The sequence below is a fragment of the Bison bison genome, unplaced genomic scaffold (genome assembly GCF_000754665.1).
Source record: "Bison bison bison isolate TAMUID 2011002044 unplaced genomic scaffold, Bison_UMD1.0 scf7180017863818, whole genome shotgun sequence".
Taxonomy (NCBI): Eukaryota; Metazoa; Chordata; class Mammalia; order Artiodactyla; family Bovidae; genus Bison; species Bison bison.
Genome location: NW_011494390.1, coordinates 389002 through 413146, shown reverse-complemented (window position 1 = coordinate 413146; position 24145 = coordinate 389002). Strand labels below are relative to the sequence as shown.

Genomic DNA, 24145 nt, shown 5'->3' with positions numbered 1-24145 from the left:
GGAAAAAGTGGGCTTCTTGAGTGATCTATTGATAGACATCAATGCTGTGATCTATTTGGAAGTTATTCCTCAATTTATAAGCAAAAACTGATGACAAATTCTTTTTTCTCAAGACTAACTTAAGATATAGTTACAGGATAATTGTTTTTTTGTTGTTGTTATTCTTCTTGGAAATGGGTACTGTGTATTTATTATGATTGTATTGTTTTTAAACAGTTTACCAACAAAGGCCAAAGATTTTGTATGTAGCAGGAGAAACAATTAGTGAATGTAATAATAGTGCTTTGGTGTGCACTTCTATTTTTAAGGTTAATTATTTGTTTAATTAAAACCTTCAGAATCAACCACAGATGCTATTGCCTAGAAATATTAGATAAACTTGAGTCTCTTTGGCAGTGTAAGAATTGTATAACAACTTTTTTATCCTCTTAATAATATATGAGCTTTTCTTACTTTGAAGTCCATATCACATTTTACCTTTATTTGTGTTATTTTCTCTTACAGTTGCTGATTATTTATGTAATTATTTCTGCATTTTACAAAAGAGGAAATCAGGGCTTAGAGAGGTTAAGTAATATACTTGAGGGTTCCCTTACCTGGAAAGTGCTAGAACTCTGATTTTTACTCAAGCAATTCTGTCTTCGTGAAAGATAGTTCTTGAGATATTATGAGAGATTAGACTGGAAAGACATGGAATTCCAGGCAGGGAAATTGTTGTGGAGGCTACTGAAATGATCAGGAAAGATACAATGACAGAGAAATAGAGAAATAGACATGAAAGGTACATTGTAAAATGAAATGAATAGCAAGTGTTGAATTGCTGTAGAGAAAAAATAAGGTGTTGAAGGTGATTCCTTAAGTCTTGTTTATCATAGATTCTCCTACAACAGGGAACTCGAAGAGCAGAGTTAGATGGAACTTAGGACTTGGGCATGAATTTAGCAAACCAGGATGTTGTCAACACTTCTGCTCTGGGGCTCACATAATAGATCAGAATAAAGATGTGACTTCATTGATGACTTGAACTTATTCTTCAGTTTTCTTCAAGTACTTGTTTTCTGTTTTGGTCTCTCACATCATCTCTCCTATATTGTGTTAGTTGCTCAATTGTGTCCAACTCTTTGCGACCCCATGGACTGTAGCCGGCCAGGCCCTGCTGACCTCAGGCAAGAATACTGGAGTGGGTTCCCATGCCCTTTTCCAAGGGATTGTCCAGACTCAGGGATTGAACCCAGATCTTCTGCATTGCAGGAAGATTCTTTCCCATATGAGCTACCAGGGAATTGTATATTGAGGGGTTTTCTTTATTTTTTTGACAGAGAAATAAAACTATGCTCCCAGTTTTATGCAATATACCATTGTCATTATAACATGTAGGCTTGGCCAGATAACCAAGTGCGAAAAATCTGAATGAGCCTTTCCTGTTTCCATATTTTATTCTCTGTGATTTTATTTGTTGTGTGTGGCTGATCGTGAGAATGAGATCTAGGCTTACTATTCTTTGGACTCATTTGGGCAGCCACTAGGGTGTAAGGTGTGCCAGCAAATTCTACCTGGTGCTTATCTCTTTGAAAGTCAAATTTTGGTTCTGTGGTATTGACTGACACCACAGAGCTGACCATGGTGTGCTGACTACCTTTCATTCTGATGTCCTCTGCAGAAACTGCCTCTTTGGGAGCCAGGACCTGTGAGGATGATCTTACAGAGCAGCAGTTGAGAGCAACCTCAGGTAATTTGTCTTATTCTTGTCTGTCTTAAATGAATTACTTTTGTTACTCTCATAATCTATGAAATAAACTCTCTGGAACTGCCCTAGCTAGAACTGATCAAATCACACAAAAAATTTAAATCCTATATAGAATATATCAATTTAATATAAAAATTAAATATAGTCAAATTTGGATGCATATGTAAAGGAAATTCCCAGAGAACAAGTAACTTCTGCTGGATAATTTCTCACATCTACATTTATACAGAGTGAAATTTTTTACATAAATTGATGGTTTTATACAATGTGAAAGTCAATAAGCTGGGTATTGTTTCTGCCCCAAGTCAAACAACCTGGATGCTGGAGTTAGTTTTGGTAATGAGTTGATTGGATTTTTACAACTGTGTCAACACAATCACTGGCTCCTATGATTTGCATGCTTATGTGTGTGTTAAAAAATGGAGGTGAGGCCTTTTTAGCTGCATTATATTCACATAGTTTAAGAGGAATTTCATCCATGTTGCTATAATACACCTCACTTATTTCCGCTATAAAATGATCCCAGTTTCCAGATTTATACAATTGGAATAATAATGTCAATACAGAACAAAAAATGATTATAAAAAGTCCCTCACATTTATAATGGGGTTTTGAAATATGTTTTAAAATTTCAAGTGAAATTATCCCTCCAATATAAAGTCAGAACTTCCCTCTTTAAAAATTCTTAAAAGTAAAGTTTACCTTCACCTATGCCTATCTCATGCGAAGAGTTGACTCATTGGAAAAGAAGACCCTGATGCTGGGAGGGATTGTGGGCAGGAGGAGAAGGGGACAACAGAGGATGAAATGGCTGGATGGCATCACCGACTTGATGCACATGAGTTTGGGTGAACTCCGGGAGTTGGTGATGGACAGGGCGGCCTGGCGTGCTGTGATTCATGGGGTCACAAAGAGTCGGACATGACTGAGCGACTGAACTGAACTGAACTGAATGCCTATCTCATGAATACTTTTTTATTTATAAATCATTATTTATTTTTCATCTTATGTTACTTTTCCATAGAAAATCAGAGAATATATTTAAAATAAATTAGCATAAACTCAGTTTATCTTCCTCACTTCAAGCCAATAAAAAAATTGCATTAATGACTAGGTTGAAAATAATAGGGCAAAAATCAAAACTATGAGAAATATATCAAACTAAAAAGAGACCACTACCTGTCAATATATTTGTTTTATAAACAAAGACATCAAAATTGATATCTTCAACCTTTCTGAGAAGTTTTATATTTAGACACTCCCATGCCTTCTGGATAGTTTCATGGAGATGTTCTACAAAGAAATCAAATATAACAAATTCCAAATTGAGCTCTTCTCTGCAAACCATTTCTTCTCCTCTTTGATCTTAATTGATTATATCATACCATAGTCCTCATTACCCCAAGTAAGAAAACTCAGAATCATCAATTTACTCAAAATTGGCGGGAACTGTGGGGCATAAGTTTTGAGTAAGGCTGATTAGTTCTCTCATTTTTTAGATGTTTCATGTATATGTGCCAAGTCACTTCAGCCATGTCTGACTCTGCAACCTTATGGACTTGTAGCCCTCTAGGCTTCTCTGTCCATGAGATTCTCTAGGCAAGAATACTGGAGTGGGTTGCCATTCCCTTCTCCAGGGGATCTTCCCAACCCAGAGATGGAACCCAAGTCTCTTATGTCTCCTGCATTGGCAGACAAGTTCTTTATCACTAGGGCCACTGGGAAGCCCTTTTAGATGTTATTTCTGTACAAATTAGTTATTTTCAGATTTCAACAAATATGAAGGAAGTAGAGCAGAGGTTTTCAAAGTGTGGACTCCTTACAGACAGCATCAGCACGATACAGGAACTGGAAAGAATGCAGATTCTTAGGCCCTATCCCAGATTTAATGTATTAGAAGTACTGAAGATGGGGCCCAGCAGTCTAGGGTTTAACATGCCCTCCAGGTGACAGTGATTCCCACTAAAGTCTGAGGCCCCCACCTGTGTGACTGGTCAGACGCTATATTAGAAACAGTGGTCAGAGAAGTTCTCTAAGGAAATGACAGGTAAGTTGAGTACAAAATAATAAGGAGAAAATTAGGGAAAAGACATTACAGACAGAGGGAAGAGGTTGGTCATATTCTGTGAAGAGAAAGAAGGGTAGTGTGGAGAGAGATGAGTGAAGAGGAGAGCAATGTAAGGTGAAGTCATAAAGGTAGACAGAGGCCTGATCAGTTTAACCACAGTGGAGAGTTCCTATGTTATTTTAAACAAAATAGGAAGCCATGGCAGGACTCAAACAGCAGAATGGCTCGATTTTATTAAGGTGTGCTGAATAAATTGTGGGAAAGCAAGAGCAAGTCTTTCCCAGTAATGAGACCATTGCAAGCTACAGGTAAGCAGTTAACAGTACTGGCAATGAAAATGAAAAGAAATAGATGGGTTTACTGTATATAAGATATCCTGGAATTGGAATTAATAGGACTTTCTGATAGATTGGTGTGCATATAAGAAGGAGAAAGAAGTCAGTGATGAGCCTTGCTTTTGGTGAATGATGGTACCGTTCACTGAGATCGTGGAGACTGGGAATAAAGAGTACGCTGAAGGGTGATCAAGAGCTCCGATTTGACATATTAAGTTTGATATGCCTTTCAGACATCCAAATGGAGATGCAAAATTGAAACCAGTGGACCTGGATGAAGTCATCTAGGGATATCATTATTTTTCCTCAAATCAAACATTCTTTGTGGATAAGAGAATAGGACTTAGGACCAATGCTGGAGACATTCCAATATATAGATTTTTAATGGAGGAGTCCCCAGCAAAGGGGAATAAGAAAGAACTTTCAGAGGGGTACGGCATCACAATAGTCTGATGCAATGAAATTCAAGAAAGGGAGTTTTTCAAGGAGAAAGGAGTAGTAACTAACATCTTGTGAGCAAAGTCAAGTAAGATGCAAAGTGGCCATTGGATTTCACAGCATGGAAGTCATCAGTGGCTTTGAGAAGAGCAATAGATGTGGAGCCAGGCCAGCAATGGTTGAATAATGAACATGATTGAGCAGAGAGAGAAAATTTAAACCAAAACAAAACAACCCAAACCAGACCAAAACCAAAAAAAACCAAACAAATGCTTCTTTTAGGTTTAATTGAACATGAATGGAGGAAAGCAAGAGTCTAGACTCCTCTTTTCCTTTTCCCAGTTTTGCTTCCTAAATGGAACTCAGTGTTCCAGGTAACAAGCTCTGCCTGCCTTCTATAATTCCAGCCCTGGGGTTGGTGCTTCTGGAACACTGACAAAAAAGACAATCACTGTTTTCAGTAAATGTGTACCTATTAGGGGAAGTAGGTAATACTGATTTCCACATGCTAACTTAAGTTGTTTTACACTAATGCACAAGAAAAAGAAAAAAAAAACCTATCCAGAAACACTAATCTTAGTTCAGCATTCAGAGAAGACTTTTTGGAGAAAGAAGCAATTAAAAGAGAGGAGGGACATATGTAGACCTATGGTTAATTCATGTTGATGTATGACAGAAATCAAACCACTATTGTAAAGCAATCATCAGTCAATTAAAAATAACTAAATTGGTGGCTCAGAAGGTAAAGCATCTGCCTGCAATGCAGGAGACCTGAGTTCAATCTCTGGGTCAGGAAGATTCCCTGGAGAAGGAAATGGCGACCCACTCTAGTACTCTAGCCTGGAAAATTCCATGGACAGAGGAGCCTGGTGGGCTACAGTCCATGGGGTCATAAAGAGTTGGACACGACTGAGCGACTCACTTTCACTTTCTCTCTAATATAAAAAGAAGCAATTAAGAGTAATAATACTGCTAGCATTTTTAATACTTATTTTGCATTAAGCTCTGTGCTAATTTTTATATATTATAACAAGTCTATGAAGTAAGTAGCATTAGCTCCATTTTTACATATGATAAAAATGATATTTGCCAAGCTAAACTTAAAAGATGGGAGTTAAATACAGTAAAGAAAATTCATTCTAGAAAAGACAAGAAACAGAACGGTGTTTCTTATAGAAAGGAGGTAGGCATCAATGACTGTGTGTGTTCATGAAATGTGGTCTTGGACCAAGAGTATTAACATCATCTGGAACTTGGAGATGTAAATTCTCAGGCCTTACTCTACACTACCAGAGTCAGAATTTGTAGGGATAGAGCCCAACAATCTGTGGTTTAACCAGTCTTCCAGGCAATTCTGATGCCCTGAAATTTGAGACTGTTCTCAAGTTAAGTGCCAGGTAGGAAGTGAAGAAAGATGAGACTGGAGTGATAGAGACTAGCTCTTCTTGCCCTGTTCAGAAGATTGAGCTTTTTCTTTGTGTAATGGCAGTCACTGAAAGATGTTACATAGAGAAGTCAGATTTAAGTAGGTCATAAAAAGGATAGATTTTGAGGGAGTAGAGCTGAACAGGGAGACAAAGAAGGGGCACAAGAAGGAATTCTTATAAGCCAAGTGTCTAGAATTGATGCTCCATGTGAAAAACTAAAGATGTTTCAGTTGCTATACTTTGCTTTCTCTTTCAGTTCAGTTCAGCTCAGTCGCTCAGTCATGTCTGAGTCTTTGCGACCCCATGAATTGCAGCACACCAGGCCTCCCTGTCCATCACCAACTCCCGGAGTTCACTCAAACTCACGTCCATAGAGTCCCTGATGCCATCCAGCCCTCTCATCCTCTGTCGTCCCCTTCTCCTCCTGCCCCCAATCCCTCCCAGCACCAGGGTCTTTTCCAATGAGTCAACTCTTCGCATGAGGTGGCCAAAGTACTGGAGTTTCAGCTTTAGCATCATTCCTTCCAAAGAAATCCCAGGGCTGATCTCCTTTAGAATGGACTGGTTGGATCTCCTTGCAGTCCAAGGGACTCTCAGGAGTCTTCTCCAACACCACACTATGGGTTTAAAAAGTATGTGGTGGTTTCCTTAGAAGACTCAGAGGGTTCCCAAACCCAACTGTATAATAAAGCAGTAGGAACAAAACTGACTGGTGTTTAGATCAGAGAGAGAGCATGAAGCAGATTTGGGGTCTCCTGCATTGCAGGCAGATTCTTTACCAGCTGAGCTACCAGGGAAGCCCTATAACAATGCAAGGGGAAGTTAATTGTACCGTTGTGAGACTATAAAATTATTTTGTCTTCTTCCTATTATTTTGAAATGTTTTATCATTTATTTGAAAATCAGGAAGTTCTACTGGACCTAATGCATGTTTGAATTATATCAAAATTTAACATATGAATACTGTGTTTTCCATGAGGCAAAATAATTGAAATATACACAGTGGGAATATAACTATCTTATGAAATGCTACACTTTCATTATTATTACATATAATATATTGAAGAAATTTATTGATGAAAATGAAAACTGCTTTAGCATCTTTATTTTGGAATTTTCTGTAATTTCCCTGAGTTCTAAGACATCCCTTTAATATATTTCATGCTGTATACTTTTTTCCTTTTTTCATAAAATTCTCTTCCTTTTTTCATAAAATGTAAGCATCTTACATTTTACAGCATTTTACAGTTGAGGAAATGTGGTACTTGAAAATGAGAACGTAGCCAACTCTTGCCCTTCACCCCAAATCCAACCTACATGGTTTTCTAGGGGAAAGTGGTTTCTCCACCCTTAATACTCTTGACTGTAAAGCCTATTTATAAAACGAATGTCAAATTTATTTCGAAAACTCTCCTGAAGAACGAAAGTGACCTTTTTCTCCTGACTCGGAGGAAACTTTATGGCGTACAAAAGTTACCCTTTGATTCTTTTTTGCCTGATTAAAAATTCGCCAAGTTCTATGGCTCCAAAGAGCCCTACCTGTAATAAACAGCTTTCGCCTTGGAAACCACAAAACAGGTCTGAATTGCTGGAGCATTAGAGCTAATTGCCTGCCTACTTCAAAGGAAGAACCAGAAAAGGCGGAGGGGCGCCCGAAGTCACAGAAGCCGAGGGAGTGCGGGCAAATCCACCCTGGAGGTTATGAGCTGTGGCTTGGAGGAGCCGGGCAAAGTTATGGCCTCAGAACTGCTGTTTGCGATTAAGTTGATGGGGAGCGTCTATCCCACAATCTCTCCCCGCTGCTGACACAGAGTCTTTGTTCACATTCAGATTTCTCAAACTGTTGCCAGGGTCAGGCTGGGGTCAGACACCACCGTGATGTATAGAAGAACTTGTCTGGGAATTTCTCTCACACTTAAGACACATACCAGAGGATCCTGCAGAAACCGTCTGATGAGACGCAGACCGTACTGGAGTTTCTCTTTTCGTACCTTCATAATTTTCGTTTTCTTCTCCTGACGCGCAATGTTTTATGAACAGGAGTGGCGCTAGCCCTTACCATTTTATGTCCCCTCAAGATAAGGACGCTCAGTAGCACTCTGACGCTTCGTTTTCCAGCCCTGGGGGGAAGGTCTAGTAAATCCGCTCCCAGCAGTCTCGCACCCCTTTCCTGGGACGAGTTTGAGAAGGAAGTGCCACGGGCTGTCGCGTAGGTCGCAGGCCTGACACTGGATGGTCGAGTCACGTGTGTGGACTTGGGAGGGGAGAGGGGAACACCACCTAATCCAGTTATGATTTCAGCCTCCTGAACGGAGCCAGGCCACGGTCCCCACCCAGCCTGGCCCCCTGCTGGAAGGAGGAGGTCTGGGTTTGATCACCTCTTATCACTGAAGGGTAGGGCCATGAGAAGGGTTGATTCATCTTCAAGTACAATTTTCACGTGTATTTGCCTGAAAGGGAAGTTTCCCCCGAACCCTCCAATGACTGACCTCTCCCTGAAGACCTCCCCTGCATTTTGGTGCAACACGAAAGTGTATCTATGGAGTCAGTAGATTTGCATGGTGCCTTTGAGGACTTCCGGTTGAAATAAACTCTGATTTCACATGTTTTAAACATCCTTGTTTTCAAACTTGGAGTCTTTCTTTGGAGTTTCTGCCATTGAGCCCAGAACCAACCCCCCTCCTGTTGTCTTCTGGTCTCTAGTGGTACAGCATGGCTGGCAAGTGAAACACTAAATAGCAATTTTTTTTTTTTTTTTTTCTTTTTGGTGCTCAGCTGCTACATATGACAGTGGATATTTCATTCTGCTGTCAGAACATTATTAAAAAAACATGGGGTGTGGAGAGGGCCACGATTTCCCCTTTCAATCACTATAGCATTTGCAATGAAAATTTTATGCAGTGTGTAATTTTCAGTTAATGCTTGACACTTAAAATGTCCAGAGTAGCGTTTTGTACGGTTCTTGAAGGGTTAATTGTATCATGTTCTCTGCATAAAAGCTCTGCTTATCAAAAGCAAATAGAAGAGTGTATGCAAATGGGTGTCAGTGACCTTTTGCCTTTCCAGGGTTAATTTATATGGTCATTAAAGATTTTATGAAATTGAGGAGCCTGGTGCTTCAAATCCCATTTTACCTTCTTCTCCTAATTTATGTAATTCCTACCTGAACAGGGGAATAGGATTTTTATTTTTTGTGCCGCAATGAAAACAGCATGCCATGCTGTGGGGAGTTGCAAGTCTGGTTATCTGGCATTACTCAGATTGCTAAAAATTCATTAAAATGTGACATCAGCACAGTGAGAGACAAATGATCGCAGGATGAAAGAGAACAGTGGGCCTTTCACGGATTAGTGCTACACCGACCCAGCATAGAGGCTAACTGCATAAACAGATTAATCCACCAGCAGCGGCGTAGCTAAGATTTACAGAATAATTAAATAGGGTTGAGTTACTATGAGGATTTCCATGTAATCTAGCTGGTGTGAAACCCATGAATGAGGTGTGGGGTGATGTGGTTGTCATAGAAGAAGTATACCTTCTTCTGTCCTACACTCTGTAGAGCTCCCCCTATAGAAAAAAAAAAAAAAATCCCAGGATAACTGAAGTTTTGTGATCTTACTCTGACAAATTCCAAAGGATTCCTCTGGGGTCTAAGGACTGAAAGTTGAGAGTAACACCTGTCTTATATTTAACCCATCATTGTCACATTATATTATGAAGACATTTTTCTGAGAATTTACTTCCTTCTGCCGTTTATCCAAGTCCATGGAGAAGCGGGTTCATGTAGTTTCGAAGGCTCTACTATTGAAATTACAAAATCGCCTCGCATTCATTTTTAAATCTTTTCTAGCTCAAACCGCATTTCTTTGAAAAGACTTCTTTTAATTTAGTATGGGCACATTTTCTCAGTGGAAATAAAAGAAGTGGCTTGAGATAAAAAACAAACCCTGCATTGGTAGAGCCAGCAGGTTCTAATAGTGACTTTTGAATAAATTCATGTTCTTTTTTGAGAAGGAATGTCTGCAAATGATTCCTAAGTAACAAAATTTTTAAATGGTCACATTGTTTATTTTCGGGTGTGTGTTTCTGGGGTTTTCCATCCTACTGACTGGTGTGTGTTTCTTAGCAGAAGAACAGAATGAGGAGGCAGAAGGAGCCATTAAACCTATAGCCGGGGCTGACGAGGATGAGAAAGACACGAGTGAGAGAGACAACAGTGAAGGCAAAAACTCTAATAAAGACTCTGGTAAGATGCTAGTATCTTTCACCTTTCCCTCCCCCACCCCATCCCAGCGATCAACCCTTCCTTTGCTGACCCACCCCCAGCTTATTAAAAGCTTTTATTCATTTTAAACTGTCTGAACATTCCCACTACTATTCATTGCATGTGCATTTTGCATGTGATTTCTATCAGTAGCCTCCCATTGACCTATTTTTAATCATAACCATCTGACAGAATAGATGTGGATAAGTTGAAGAATATTGCAGGACGACCAGCGAGATTATTTTTTAATCAAATCAGTTTGTGTGCTTGTAATTTTTTAAGCGCCTTTCATTAATCTTAGCTATACTTGTGATTCCTCTGATGGCATATTAATTTTTCATAAGCATGGGATTAGATATCACTTGAATTTTTTCATTCAATCATATGCACCCCCCTCCCTCCCTAAACCACGTAACCCTAAAAATAAATGTTATTTTTCCTTGCTTTCTGTTTTTTGTTTTTTTTTTTTTACAACTTACACTCAGGAATTTGCCCTTTTTAAGGGCATCTATTTGAGGCATTTCAAACAAAATCCAGTGAAAAAGTTTACAGATGATTCAGCCTAAGAAGAGGAAATATCATTGAGAAGGGATTAGGTGCTGGGTAATTTTGATCTTCTAGAATAGACAAATCCCAGTAATGAAAGCTACTGTCTTTGAAAACAAACCTTCGTGTCATGACATTTACTTGTGCACAAACAAACCCTAGGCTAGCATCTGGTGTGGATACCTAAGGCTTTTTCTGTGTTTGATTTGGCAAATATATGACTTCATCCATGCTTTGTATGTATGAGATGGAAATCTATGGTTGCAATGAATATTACATTGGCTACTTTTGCTGCACGCTATACCTAGTTTTATTATGTTGGACTCATTGAAGCAGAAGAAGTGCTGAAACGGGTTCAAGCCTATTCGTTTCAGGTAGTCATCTATCTTTTCCTGGAATTCCAGTGACAGCCGCATCTAAAGAAGCTTGTTTTTGCTATGAGGACATTGACTTGTGCAAAAAATATCATTTTCACATGCACGTTTATTTAAATCTGAATTATCCTGCATTTGTAACTCAGTCTTTGCAGATCTAAATTTTCCATTCCCTTTGCAAATTATTTGAAGAGCCTCCCTGCTACCCACCCCATACCCTTCCATGCTGAATTTTTCTCCAGAATCCAGTGAAAAAAGTACCATTTAAATTTGCATCTAGCATATAGTGGCTAGCATATGATTCTAATTTGATTTTAACAAAGAGGATCTAAGGTTGGTTTTGAGCCTAAAGAATGTACAAAAAAAAAAAAAAAAGATCCCCTAGCTGTATAATACTACAGCTCCTGGGGTTACTGACAAGGTATTTGAAATACCTTGTGATCAGTTAAGGTCAAGGGCAGTGCCATCTAAACTTCATTTGGAAAGAATTGGAAATAGCAAGGGAGTCAGCTTAGGTCTAGGAGGATCTCATGAAAGCTAGCTGCTTGACTACTTCAGGAAGGCCATGATTCTCCCTGCCTTCAGTAGTGATTTTCTCACAGTTGTACCAAAAGAGACTGCAGGGTATGTTCCACCCCTAACCCAACACATGCAGAAGAATGTGTCAAACACACAGCCCATTGGTGTTTGTTGAGTATTCACGTAATGCTTAGGAATGTGACATTGTGCTTGGTTTTCAGTAACTAATACCTTGTAAAGGATGAGTTGTGGGAATCTTTTGAAAATGGCTCCAATCTCATCAATGAGTAAGGAGTCTTGCTTGGAACATACCACAGATACAAGGGCTCTATCTCCATCAGCTTGGTTTACTGGTCTACATAAATAATGGGCTCAATCACTCCCTAATGGCCTGATGAGTTATTACGCTTTCTTGGGGATCTCATTGTACCATCTCATCAGGACTCAGGCATGTGAGAGGATACAGACCGTTAGATAATGATAGTTTTCTAAGACACATTTTTAGCCCTACAGGAATGCCTCTCCAACTACATCTATAGGGATAAAAATGTACTTTACCCAACTCAAAGGAATTACTGAGATGCAAATGTTTAGCTTTGAAATGTCCCAGACATTGACAGTTCTTACTATTGACAACTCACATGAACATTTTTAACCCCCTTGGTACATTTTTATTTATTTATTATTTTTAACTGGAGGATAACTGCTTTACAATGTTGTGTTGGTTTCTGCCATAGATCAACATGAATTGGCCATAGGCATACATACACATATGAGAAACCAACAACAAACATTATTTTCAATGGTGAAAAACAGAAAGCATTTCCTCTAAGATCAGGAACAAGACAGGGGTGCCCACTCTCACGTGAACATTTAACAAAGTTTTCTGCCTTCTACATTGAATCTGATTAGGTGAAAAAATTATTACATGGTTGTTGTTTTTTTTTCTTGTAAGTATTTCTAATGATTATCCACTTATGTGTATATTGGTTTTCTCCCTGATGTCAATTATAAATGTCAAAAATCCTGGCAAATTTATACATTAATCACTATCTGAATGTGCTAGATGGGAAAACAGTGTGACCTCACTTTAACACAGAATTTTTTAGACAGGAAGGAATTAACACATGTTAGGAAGAAGGTGTTTGTATAAGCTGTTGTACTTTGTTGCTGACATTAATCTCTAGGACGGGAGCTTTCAAAATGAGACTTGGCAATATGCAAGTTATATTTGTTGAATATTCATTCATAATAGAAAAGCCTCCTAATGCCTCATTTATATTGTCATTTAAATCTAGTGCCACTTTAGATTAATTATAATCCAAATTATAGCTCTGTGCACTACAAGAATTAATATAGAGTTTATCCAGATTAATACATTTGCATTGAAAATGTAATATGTCTCTGCCATGGCTAAGGGGACCGCTTTTTAATAAGGGAGTAAACATGAGGAAAGATGGAAATTAACCTTCATTACTGCAATTAAAATTATCCTTTCATTCTAGTCTCATTAGAAAGAATACTGTACCAGTCATTATAATTTAGGCTTATTTGGAGTTGAATAACATCTTGTGTTATATCCAAGTTTTACAGTATTCAAACTTTATCAAATACATTGATTCATAAGTAATAACCCAGGATTTTGCTGTATTTTTTTTCAATATTTGCTCTGAATACATATATGTTATTGGATTTTCCTCAGTTGTTATGAACATAAACCATTTTACAACCTTCTGTATTTTAGGGATTGAAAATTTATTAAGTAGGTGGCATCTGAATTGAAATGAATTATGTCATTTTTATATTAGCAATCTCATGCAAGTTAAATAATCCCATAACTGACAGATAATCATTGACTCATCTATTTGGCAGTGTTTATTTGCAATTAGACTTCATTTTTTTAGTTAAAAGTACATTAAAATGACATTGTTTTTTGAAGATAAATTATGATCCCCATTTCAAAATTTTGGTAACAAAACAGTGTTCATTTCAAGTAAAGTTGTAGACATAAACTATGAGTAGTCAGAAAACTTAAAACCTTCCTAAAAAGTAAGTAGCCTTTATTTAATATATTTCTAGAATAAAACAATTCAGAAAAAGACCCCAGATTTGATTTCCTGTAATTCACCAGGGAGGCAGTAATACCTAAGGTGGTACCCCTTTTTGTAGAAAAGGCATACATGTATAAATTGTAAGGTCCCTTATTTTTGCAAATAATCATGATGACCTGTGTTCGCTTCAAGAGTCTGTTTTTGTCATATGCTGTTGCATCTTAACATTCTCTGCTGCTGCTTCTTATCAGTAGCATGTATTTCTGAGGTGCCTAGATAGAGTTTGGGGGTCTAGATTTTATAACTTCTTCTCAATTTAAAATAAAATGGTCTTTAGGGAGGGAGCCCCTAGCTTACATTAAGATCATGGTTTAATTAACTTAATTAGCCAAAAAATATTGAAGCTGACACATATATAGGGTAGAATATTATATCCAGCAGTTACCACAATGGTTATGAAATAGTGACCCTAAAACTTTTCTTGAGGCAGCATAAATGTCCCTAAATTCAAAAGCAATTATATTCTTGATAATATGAATATACATTAAAAATAATATGATTAATTATATCAAATACTTACACCAATGTACAGTCTTAGTAAAATGTTTTAAGCCTTGAAATCAGTTTTTTTGATCCTTATAGTACTAACATTAGAAGATACATACTTATAAAAATAAAGCCATAGCTATACATTTAATAGATTTAGAAGTTTCCAGAAGGTTTATTCTTTCTGATATTCCTAAAGCCTGCAAGCAACAAGAATTATGGAAATTCTCTTTTACCTTCTATGTGACAGTCTTTGATAGCATATGGAATTGGACCAACCTATTATTTGGTCATGTCAGATTCTACCATGTACACAAAAGAATGATAAGGGAATATGACATAGTATTATTCTCTTAAGGAAGCATATTCTTCCTCATTATTAAGGAACTTTAAAAGAAAAATTTTCCAGTCTCACAGGGAAAAAGCAACTGATAGACACTCGCTGATTTAAACGACAATCATTTTATACAACTTGATCTGTCACCTTAAGCAGTTTTTATTTGCCAACCTTATATATCCCATTGTTTTCTTGTATTTGTTTTTAATACTTTTAAAACAATAGCACAAAATATATTCTGCTTTGAGAATTTTCCTTTTAGAAGAAAAAAATTTTTGATACCTGGATGAATTATAAAATAAACATTCTTGGTTTTGAGATATCTTTGGATATGAAATACTTGGATGTTGTTTAATCAGTGTGATAAAATTCTTTAGTTTATCTCAGATTTAAATCATTCAAATGTAACTATAGTAAATTATATTTTCAAATATCTAGAAAGAATCTAAGTTTCTCTAATATATCTGTATATATAAGACAAATGTACCAATTCAAATAAAATCTAGTGTTTGCAAATCTATCAATAGAAATAAGTCTCAGTGCAATTTGTTTGAAATTGTAGCACTAATTCTATACCTTTCACAGACCTCAATGGAATAACATTATTGTCATTATGTCATTTGAATTCTATTTTAATTTTGGTCTCCTTAGAGTCAGACTTACTTTCAAATTTCTTTCAGAATTCAAAATTCCTAAAATTATTTATATGGTATAAAACATGCATCTCCATCCAGGAGAGAAAAAGAATCTATTTTGGGGTTCATTTTTATGTTGTTTTCATAACATCCTTGACCTTATTTTTAAATTAAAACTGGGTTATTTTGCAATAAAGTGTAATTTGTTCATTTATATGAACCGTATGTGGATTGGAAAAAAAAATCAAGATAAATCTTCATGCACAGCATACAATCAGATTACGCCTAGACTCTATATTTACGCGGGGTCTGATAGCAATCAATGGTTTAGCTTCATTGCATTTCAAGATGTATTTGCACCCAGTTGTCCAGTGATAGTGTCCTCACCCTGGAAATAATTTAGTTGCAAATTGACTGGAAGATGGTGAAAATTGAAAGTTAAAATTAGAAATACTCATAATAAACAGCAGAAAAAAGGTCAGATGATGCCGTGCTATGATGAGATTGGAATGGCTGGTAAATGAGGTTTTGTGTTTGTCGTGAGATGTATGTGACATGCCTACCCAATGTCGCTGTAATATCCAGCCTCACAGAAGAGATTATCGGGAAAATTGATGCTGGAAAGAATTTTCTGTTAGATTGGGAAATTAGAATCACACTCTATCCATTGATGTGTGTGAGGCTTCTATACATTACATTGCTCATCTAGGCAAAATTTTAAACCATCTTTAACACCGAATATTCAGATTAACCTCATAAAACAATTGTCTTCTTGATTTGGACTACAATGTCATATGCATAGCCACCTGCTGAAACATCTAAAGCCAAGGATAAATCACAAAAAAGCAGCAGTGGATACATAATGTATAATTTTAAAATCCTATATTCACCACATAAAAGCATTGGTTTCATTCGTGAATTATAACTGGTCAGCCCTTCTCAGAATTTTAAGTGTTTTTAGTGTCCTAGAATTTTAGAAAAAAAAAATAGGTAATGAAACAGTTCCAAAAATAATTATTTTCTAAGTTAGCATTTGTGAATGGGAATAGATTTGCTTTAATGTGATAAAGGTATATTGAGACAGCAGAGGACATGTGTCATTGATCAATCTTTCATGGTCACTGAGGGTTATCTAAACAGGAGACAGAAGTACATTTTAAAATACATTTATAAAGTCCACTTGGTCAGTGGACAAAAAGAAGTGTGTTTTTGCCTTTTGAGATTAGCATCATTTACAAGTGCTTGCCCCTCCTTCTAGTGATTCAGTGGACTTAGAGCTATGCGAAAGACATCATTTTTTCTGATTTTGATATTGTCAGTCTTTTAAGATTGAGATGTTCTATTCTCTTTTGGGGAATCAGGAGTAATCACACCAGAAAAGGAGCTAAAAGTCAGTGTGGCAGGGGGAACCCAGCCACTCCTGCTGGCAAAAGAAGAGGATGTGTCAACAAAAAGATCAAAGCCTACAGAGGACAATAAATTCTGTCACGAACAGGTACACATGGTTTGTTTTTTGTTTTTTTCTCCTTTTGCTGTATAAACATATTTTTTTTTTTTAATTGTTGCCCTTGATCATTTTAGAGCCCCCAAACCTTTCCATGCTGTTGAAATGTATGTAGACACTGTAACTGGCAAGGTAATTAACTCTTGGTCTGACTTCTAATGCTCCAAAGTCATCCACATCTGTTAACTAATAGGAGTCATGTTTATTCAATATTTTCCAGTTCTATCAGTGTCCTTATTGTAACTACAATAGTAGGGACCAAAGTCGTATCCAGATGCACGTCCTGTCACAGCACTCAGTGCAGCCGGTCATCTGCTGTCCCCTCTGCCAGGACGTCCTTAGCAACAAGATGCACCTCCAGCTTCATCTGACGCATTTGCACAGTGTGTCTCCGGATTGCGTGGAGAAGCTGCTTATGACAGTAAGGGAACCAAGTCTTGATGCATGTGTGCCATAATCTCTGAAGGTATCAACATAAAATCTGTCATTATTGTGTGACAGAAATGTATTTCTTCTGAGTGGCGACAAGCTCTTGCTGACCGTGTCGTAGAAATCACAAGTAAAGGCCCGTTTGTTTCTCCTGTGCCTTGGAAATAAACCCCAAATGTGATACAAGGCACAGCTGATTCAACAACACAGATTTTGCAGCCTTATTCTCATACCTATAATGTTAATCAAATGATTCCTATGGGCACTAGGAGTTTCATCTTTGCTTGGCTATCATTTCTGGGCTACAGAAACCTTCAAGCTTATTTTTAAAAAAAAAGAAAAGTAAAGAAGAATACAGCATTGCCACAGCATTGATCTGAAATTTGAAAGGAGAGCATTGACCTCAAGAGTCACAGAATGTCCCTGCTTTGGTTGGAAAATATAAGTGGGGTACACAACTGTCTGGGGTAAAGTGTGATGGAGTCCATGATGTCTAGGGTACCTTTGTCATGAACCCCTTTGGTTTTCACAGGTGCCTGTCCCTGATGTGATGATGCCCAACAGCTTGCTACTGCCAGCAGCCGCCTCTGAGAAGTCAGAGCGGGACACACCTGCAGTCATCACAGCTGAGGGGGCTGGGAAATATTCAGGTATGCCAGCCTGTGACCAGAATCTGTGCCAGACACACTCTGGGCCTTCTATGCATGATGCTGATCTAGCATTATTACCATCAAAGATTTTATGTTTTTGAGATGCACAAAGAAAAAAAAAACACACACATTTCCAAAAACCGTCATTTCCAAGGCATATTTACTATCTGGTTATCTGTAAATGACCCTTTGTTGTTATTGTTGCTGTTGAGCTGCTAAGTCATATCTGATTCTTTTGTGACCCCATGGACTGTGGCTCACCAGGCTCCTCTGTCCATGGGGTTTCCCAGGCAAGTGGGTTTTCATTTTCTTCTCCAGGGGATCTTCTTGACAGGCAAATTCTTTACCAGATTGACCTGGGACACCTAAACTGTCCTTGGGAGACCTAAATACCACTGACCAGGAACATTTTGTGGGCTCTAATTCCTGAACACTGTGCTTATAACCCTTGCTATCATACTGGTGGTAGCATGCTAATTCTGACTTATTTTCTTCCCATGCTGAAATTCCTTGAGGTCAGAGGTGATTTCTTTGGAGGTTCCTCCTTAACAATGGTGGTGGTTTAGTCGCTAAGTCATGTCTGACTCATTGAGACGGTAGCTCACCAGGATCCCCTGTCCATGGGATTCTCTAGTCAAGAATACTGGAATGGGTTGCCATTTCCTTCTCCAGGGGTCTTCCCAACCCAGGGATCAAACCCTCAATCTCCTGCATTAGCAGGCAGATTCTTTACTGACTGAGTCACCAGGGAAGCCCTTCAGAGGCTCCTGCATAACAATATTCATTGGCATTTAATCTGTAGACTCCTTCCTGTAAGTGCTGTTTATGCTTTCTTCACACAGGTGACAGTCCAATGGATGACAAAAGTATGGTGGGTCTTGATGATTCAAAGGCTAGCGTGGAAATAAAGAGTGAGGAGCAGAAACCAATGAAAGAAGCCACAGAAGTGTTGGAATGGAATAAAAATAGCAGTAAGGATATGAAAATCTCCGACACACTGCAAGATCAGTTAAGTGAACAGCAGAAAAGGCAACCACTCTCTGTCTCAGACCGCCACGTTTACAAGTATCGCTGTAACCATTGTAGCTTGGCTTTTAAGACTATGCAGAAGCTTCAGATACATTCCCAGTATCATGCGATTCGGGCCGCCACTATGTGTAACCTGTGCCAGCGTAGTTTCCGTACATTCCAGGCTTTAAAAAAACACTTGGAAGCAGGCCACCCCGAACTGAGTGAGACTGAACTTCAACAGCTGTATGCCTCCTTGCCCGTGAATGGGGAACTATGGGCAGAGAGCGAACCTATGGCCCAGGAGGACCATGCCCTAGAGCAGGAGATGGAGAGAGAGTATGAGGTGGACCATGAAGGGAAGGCAAGTCCTGTAGGCAGTGACAGTAGTTCTATTCCAGATGACATGGGCTCTGAACCAAAGCGGACCTTACCTTTTAGAAAAGGGCCAAATTTTACGATGGAAAAATTCCTCGATCCATCTCGCCCGTATAAGTGTACCGTGTGTAAAGAGTCGTTCACCCAGAAGAACATTCTCCTGGTCCATTATAACTCAGTGTCTCACCTGCACAAGTTGAAAAAGGTTTTGCAGGAAGCCTCCAGCCCTGTCCCTCAAGAAACCAACAACAGCCCAGATAACAAACCTTACAAGTGCAGCATCTGCAATGTTGCATATAGCCAAAGCTCGACCTTGGAAATCCACATGAGGTCTGTGCTCCACCAGACAAAGGCGAGGGCGGCAAAGCTGGAGCCCGGCAGTGGCCATGGACCTGGCGGGCACGGAGTGGCAGCCAGCGTTAACAGTCCCAGCCAAGGGATGTTAGATTCCATCAGTTCAGCAGCAGTAGGCAGCAAAGATACCCACTTAGATGCCAAAGAATTAAATAAAAAGCAAACTCCGGAATTGATCTCTGCTCAACCTACGCATCACCCACCGCAGTCACCAGCACAGATTCAGATGCAGCTGCAGCACGAATTGCAACAGCAGGCGGCCTTCTTTCAGCCTCAGTTTCTCAACCCCGCCTTTTTGCCCCATTTTCCTATGACCCCAGAAGCTCTGCTACAGTTTCAGCAGCCTCAGTTTCTCTTTCCCTTCTACATACCTGGGACGGAGTTCAGCTTGGGGCCGGATCTGGGCTTGCCAGTAGGCTCTGCCGCCTTTGGCATGCCGGGCATGACGGGAATGGCCGGGTCCCTGCTTGAAGATCTGAAGCAGCAGATTCAAAGCCAACATCACGTTGGCCAAACTCAACTCCAGATTCTCCAGCAGCAAGCACAACAGTATCAGGCCACACAGCCCCATGTGCCCTCTCAAAAGCCGCAGCCACAGCCGCAACAGCAACAACAACCGCAGCAGCAGCAGGCCAGCAAGTTATTGAAACAAGAGCAAACCACCGTGGCCAGTGCCGACTGCCCCATCGTGAAGGACGTACCCTCTTACAAGGAGGCAGAAGAGATGGCCGAGAAGCAAGACAAGCCAAAGCAAGAATGTGTAAGTGAAGGCGAAGGGCTCAAGGAAAGCAAAGACCTTGGAAAGAAGCCGAAGTCCTCGGAACCATCCATCCCGCCACCCCGCATCGCTTCAGGGGCCCGAGGAAACGCAGCCAAAGCCTTACTGGAAAACTTTGGTTTTGAACTGGTCATTCAGTACAACGAGAACAGGCAGAAGGTACAGAAGAAGGGCAAGAGTGGGGAAGGCGAAAGCACGGAGAAGCTGGAATGCGGGACGTGTGGGAAATTGTTCTCCAACGTTCTCATTCTAAAGAGTCACCAGGAGCACGTACATGGCCAGTTTTTTCCGTACGGAGTGCTAGAAAAATTTGCCCGTCAGTACAGGGAGGCCTATGACAAGCTTTATCCCATTTCTCCATCTTCTCCGGAAACGCCGCCTCCCCCACCTCCACCACCTCCCTTGCCTCCAGCTCCTCCGCAGCCTCCTTCTCTGGGGCCGGTCAAACTGCCCAGCGCGGTCTCCACCCCGCTCCAGGCCCCAGCGCCCCACTCCCCCGCCGCCCCCACCCCCACCCCGCCCCCTCCTCCGCCTCCTCCGCCCCACCCCTTCTGACCCCGCAGGTCCAGCTGCCAGTATCCCTGGATCTTCCCCTCTTTCCGTCCATCATGATGCAGTCGGTGCAACATCCCGCCCTCCCGCCCCAGCTCGCCCTGCAGCTGCCTCCAGTGGACACACTCTCGGCGGACCTCACCCAGCTCTGCCAGCAGCAGCTTGGCTTGGATCCCAACTTCCTGAGGCATTCGCAGTTCAAACGCCCGAGGACGAGAATTACGGACGACCAGCTGAAAATCCTGAGGGCTTACTTTGACATCAACAATTCTCCGAGTGAAGAACAGATCCAGGAAATGGCGGAGAAGTCTGGCCTCTCCCAGAAGGTTATCAAGCACTGGTTTCGAAACACGCTTTTTAAGGAGCGGCAGAGAAATAAGGATTCGCCCTACAACTTCAGTAACCCTCCCATAACTGTTTTGGAAGATATCAGAATGGACCCCCAGCCCTCCTCCCTAGAACATTACAAATCAGACACATCCTTCAGTAAAAGGTCTTCCAGGACCAGATTTACTGACTACCAGCTTCGGGTTCTTCAAGACTTTTTTGACACCAACGCTTACCCAAAAGATGATGAAATTGAACAACTTTCCACCGTTCTCAATCTCCCCACCCGGGTTATCGTTGTCTGGTTCCAGAATGCTCGGCAGAAGGCGCGGAAGAGTTATGAGAATCAAACAGAGACAAAAGACAATGAAAAAAGAGAACTCACAAATGAGCGGTATATCCGAACGAGCAACATGCAATACCAGTGTAAAAAGTGCAGCGTGGTTTTCCCCAGGATCTTCGATTTGATCACGCATCAGAAAAAGCAGTGTTACAAGGATGAAGACGATGACGCCCAAGATGAGAGCCAAACTGAAGACTCCATGGACGCCACGGATCAGGTGGTGTATAAGCATTGCACAGTGCCTGGCCAGACCGAAGCAGCCAAAACCGCTCCTGCCCCTGCGGGGGGCTCTGCTTCTGGGACCAGCACCCCCCTGATCCCGTCACCCAAACCAGAACCAGAAAAGACATCTCCAAAGCCTGAATATCCCACAGAAAAGCCAAAGCCAGGTGACCCCTCGCCCCACACTCAAGGCACCAAACCAGCCCTGCCATCAGCGTCTTCTTCCTCGGACCCACCACCGCCACCGCCGGCCTCAGCCGCTCAGCCCCAGCCACCCAAACCGCCCCAACTCCTGGGACGACCTCCCTCGGCTTCTCAGACCCCCGTCCCTTCCAGTCCACTGCAGATTTCCATGACTTCTCTCCAGAACAGTCTACCTCCACAGTTACTTCAGTACCAATGTGATCAGTGTACAGTTGCCTTCCCTACCTTGGAACTCTGGCAGGAGCATCAGCACATGCACTTCCTGGCTGCTCAGAACCAATTCCTTCACTCCCCGTTCTTGGAACGGCCCATGGACATGCCCTACATGATATTCGACCCTAACAATTCCCTAATGACTGGACAGCTGCTCGGTGGTCCTCTCACACAGATGCCCCCACAGACAGCTTCCTCCCACCCCGCAGCCCCGGCCACCGTGGCTGCTTCGCTTAAGAGGAAACTGGATGAGAAGGAAGAGAACAACTGCAGTGAGAAGGAAGGCGGGAACAGTGGGGAGGACCAACACCGTGATAAGCGCTTGAGGACCACCATCACTCCGGAACAACTGGAAATTCTCTATGAAAAATACCTACTGGATTCCAACCCCACCCGGAAAATGCTCGATCACATTGCACGGGAAGTGGGGCTGAAGAAAAGGGTCGTGCAGGTCTGGTTCCAGAATACAAGAGCACGAGAAAGAAAAGGCCAGTTCCGGGCAGTGGGTCCAGCGCAATCGCATAAACGCTGTCCTTTCTGCCGAGCCCTGTTCAAGGCCAAGTCAGCCTTAGAAAGCCACATTCGCTCCCGGCACTGGAATGAAGGCAAGCAGGCAGGTTACAGCTTGCCACCAAGCCCTTTAATATCCGCCGAAGATGGTGGAGATAGCCCGCAGAAATACATTTATTTTGATTATCCATCTTTGCCATTAACGAAAATCGATCTCTCAAGTGAGAATGAGTTGGCTTCTACAGTGTCAACACCTGTTAGTAAGACGGCAGAACTGTCACCGAAGAATCTCTTAAGCCCTTCTTCTTTCAAAGCGGAATGTTCTGAGGATGTAGAGAATTTAAACGCCCCTCCTGCTGAGGCTGGGTATGATCAAAATAAAACTGATTTTGATGAGACTTCATCCATTAATACAGCGATCAGTGATGCCACCACTGGAGACGAGGGAAACGCAGAAATGGAGAGCACCACGGGGAGTTCCGGAGAGGTGAAGCCAGCTTTGTCTCCTAAAGAGGGGAAAACTCTCGACACTTTGCCAAAAACAGCGACCACCCCCACCACAGAGGTCTGTGATGAGAAGTTTCTCTTCTCTCTCACGAGTCCCTCGATACCTTTCAGTGATAAAGATGGTGACCATGACCAAAGCTTTTATATCACGGATGACCCCGATGACAATGCCGACCGCAGTGAAACGTCTAGCATAGCTGACCCCAGTTCACCAAATCCATTCGGCTCCAGCAATCCTTTCAAATCCAAAAGTAACGACCGACCAGGTCACAAGCGTTTCAGAACCCAGATGAGCAATCTCCAACTCAAGGTTCTCAAGGCTTGCTTCAGTGACTACCGAACTCCAACCATGCAAGAATGTGAGATGCTAGGGAATGAGATCGGTCTGCCCAAACGTGTGGTCCAGGTGTGGTTCCAGAATGCAAGGGCAAAGGAAAAGAAATTTAAAATTAACATAGGGAAGCCTTTCATGATCAATCAAAGTGGAACAGAAGGCGCCAAACCAGAGTGTACCCTCTGTGGGGTGAAGTACTCTGCCCGCTTATCCATCAGAGATCATATTTTCTCCAAACAGCACATTTCCAAAGTGAGGGAGACCGTTGGGAGCCAGCTTGATCGGGAGAAAGATTACTTGGCTCCCACGACCGTTAGACAGCTGATGGCTCAGCAAGAACTTGACCGTATAAAGAAAGCTTCAGACGTGCTGGGATTAGCAGTACAGCAGCCAAGCATGATGGACAGCAGCCCCCTCCACGGCATCAGTCTGCCCGCAGCCTACCCAGGACTCCCGGGCCTCCCCCCGGTCCTTCTCCCTGGAATGAACGGTCCATCCTCCTTGCCCGGATTTCCACAAAATTCAAACAGTAAGTCATGTCAAGG

At 41.0% G+C, this 24145-nt stretch overlaps 1 protein-coding gene across 1 annotated transcript in view; it reads left to right on the top strand.

Moving 5' to 3' along the window:
* ZFHX4 (zinc finger homeobox 4) overlaps positions 1-24145 on the top strand; it is a 202587-nt gene that overhangs the window by 168094 nt on the left and 10348 nt on the right. Inside the window, 7 exon segments of the mRNA XM_010833635.1 lie at positions 1661-1729; positions 10145-10261; positions 16649-16782; positions 17012-17212; positions 17753-17870; positions 18713-20926; positions 20929-24129. Of these exon segments, the coding sequence (XP_010831937.1) occupies positions 1661-1729; positions 10145-10261; positions 16649-16782; positions 17012-17212; positions 17753-17870; positions 18713-20926; positions 20929-24129 (6054 nt within the window).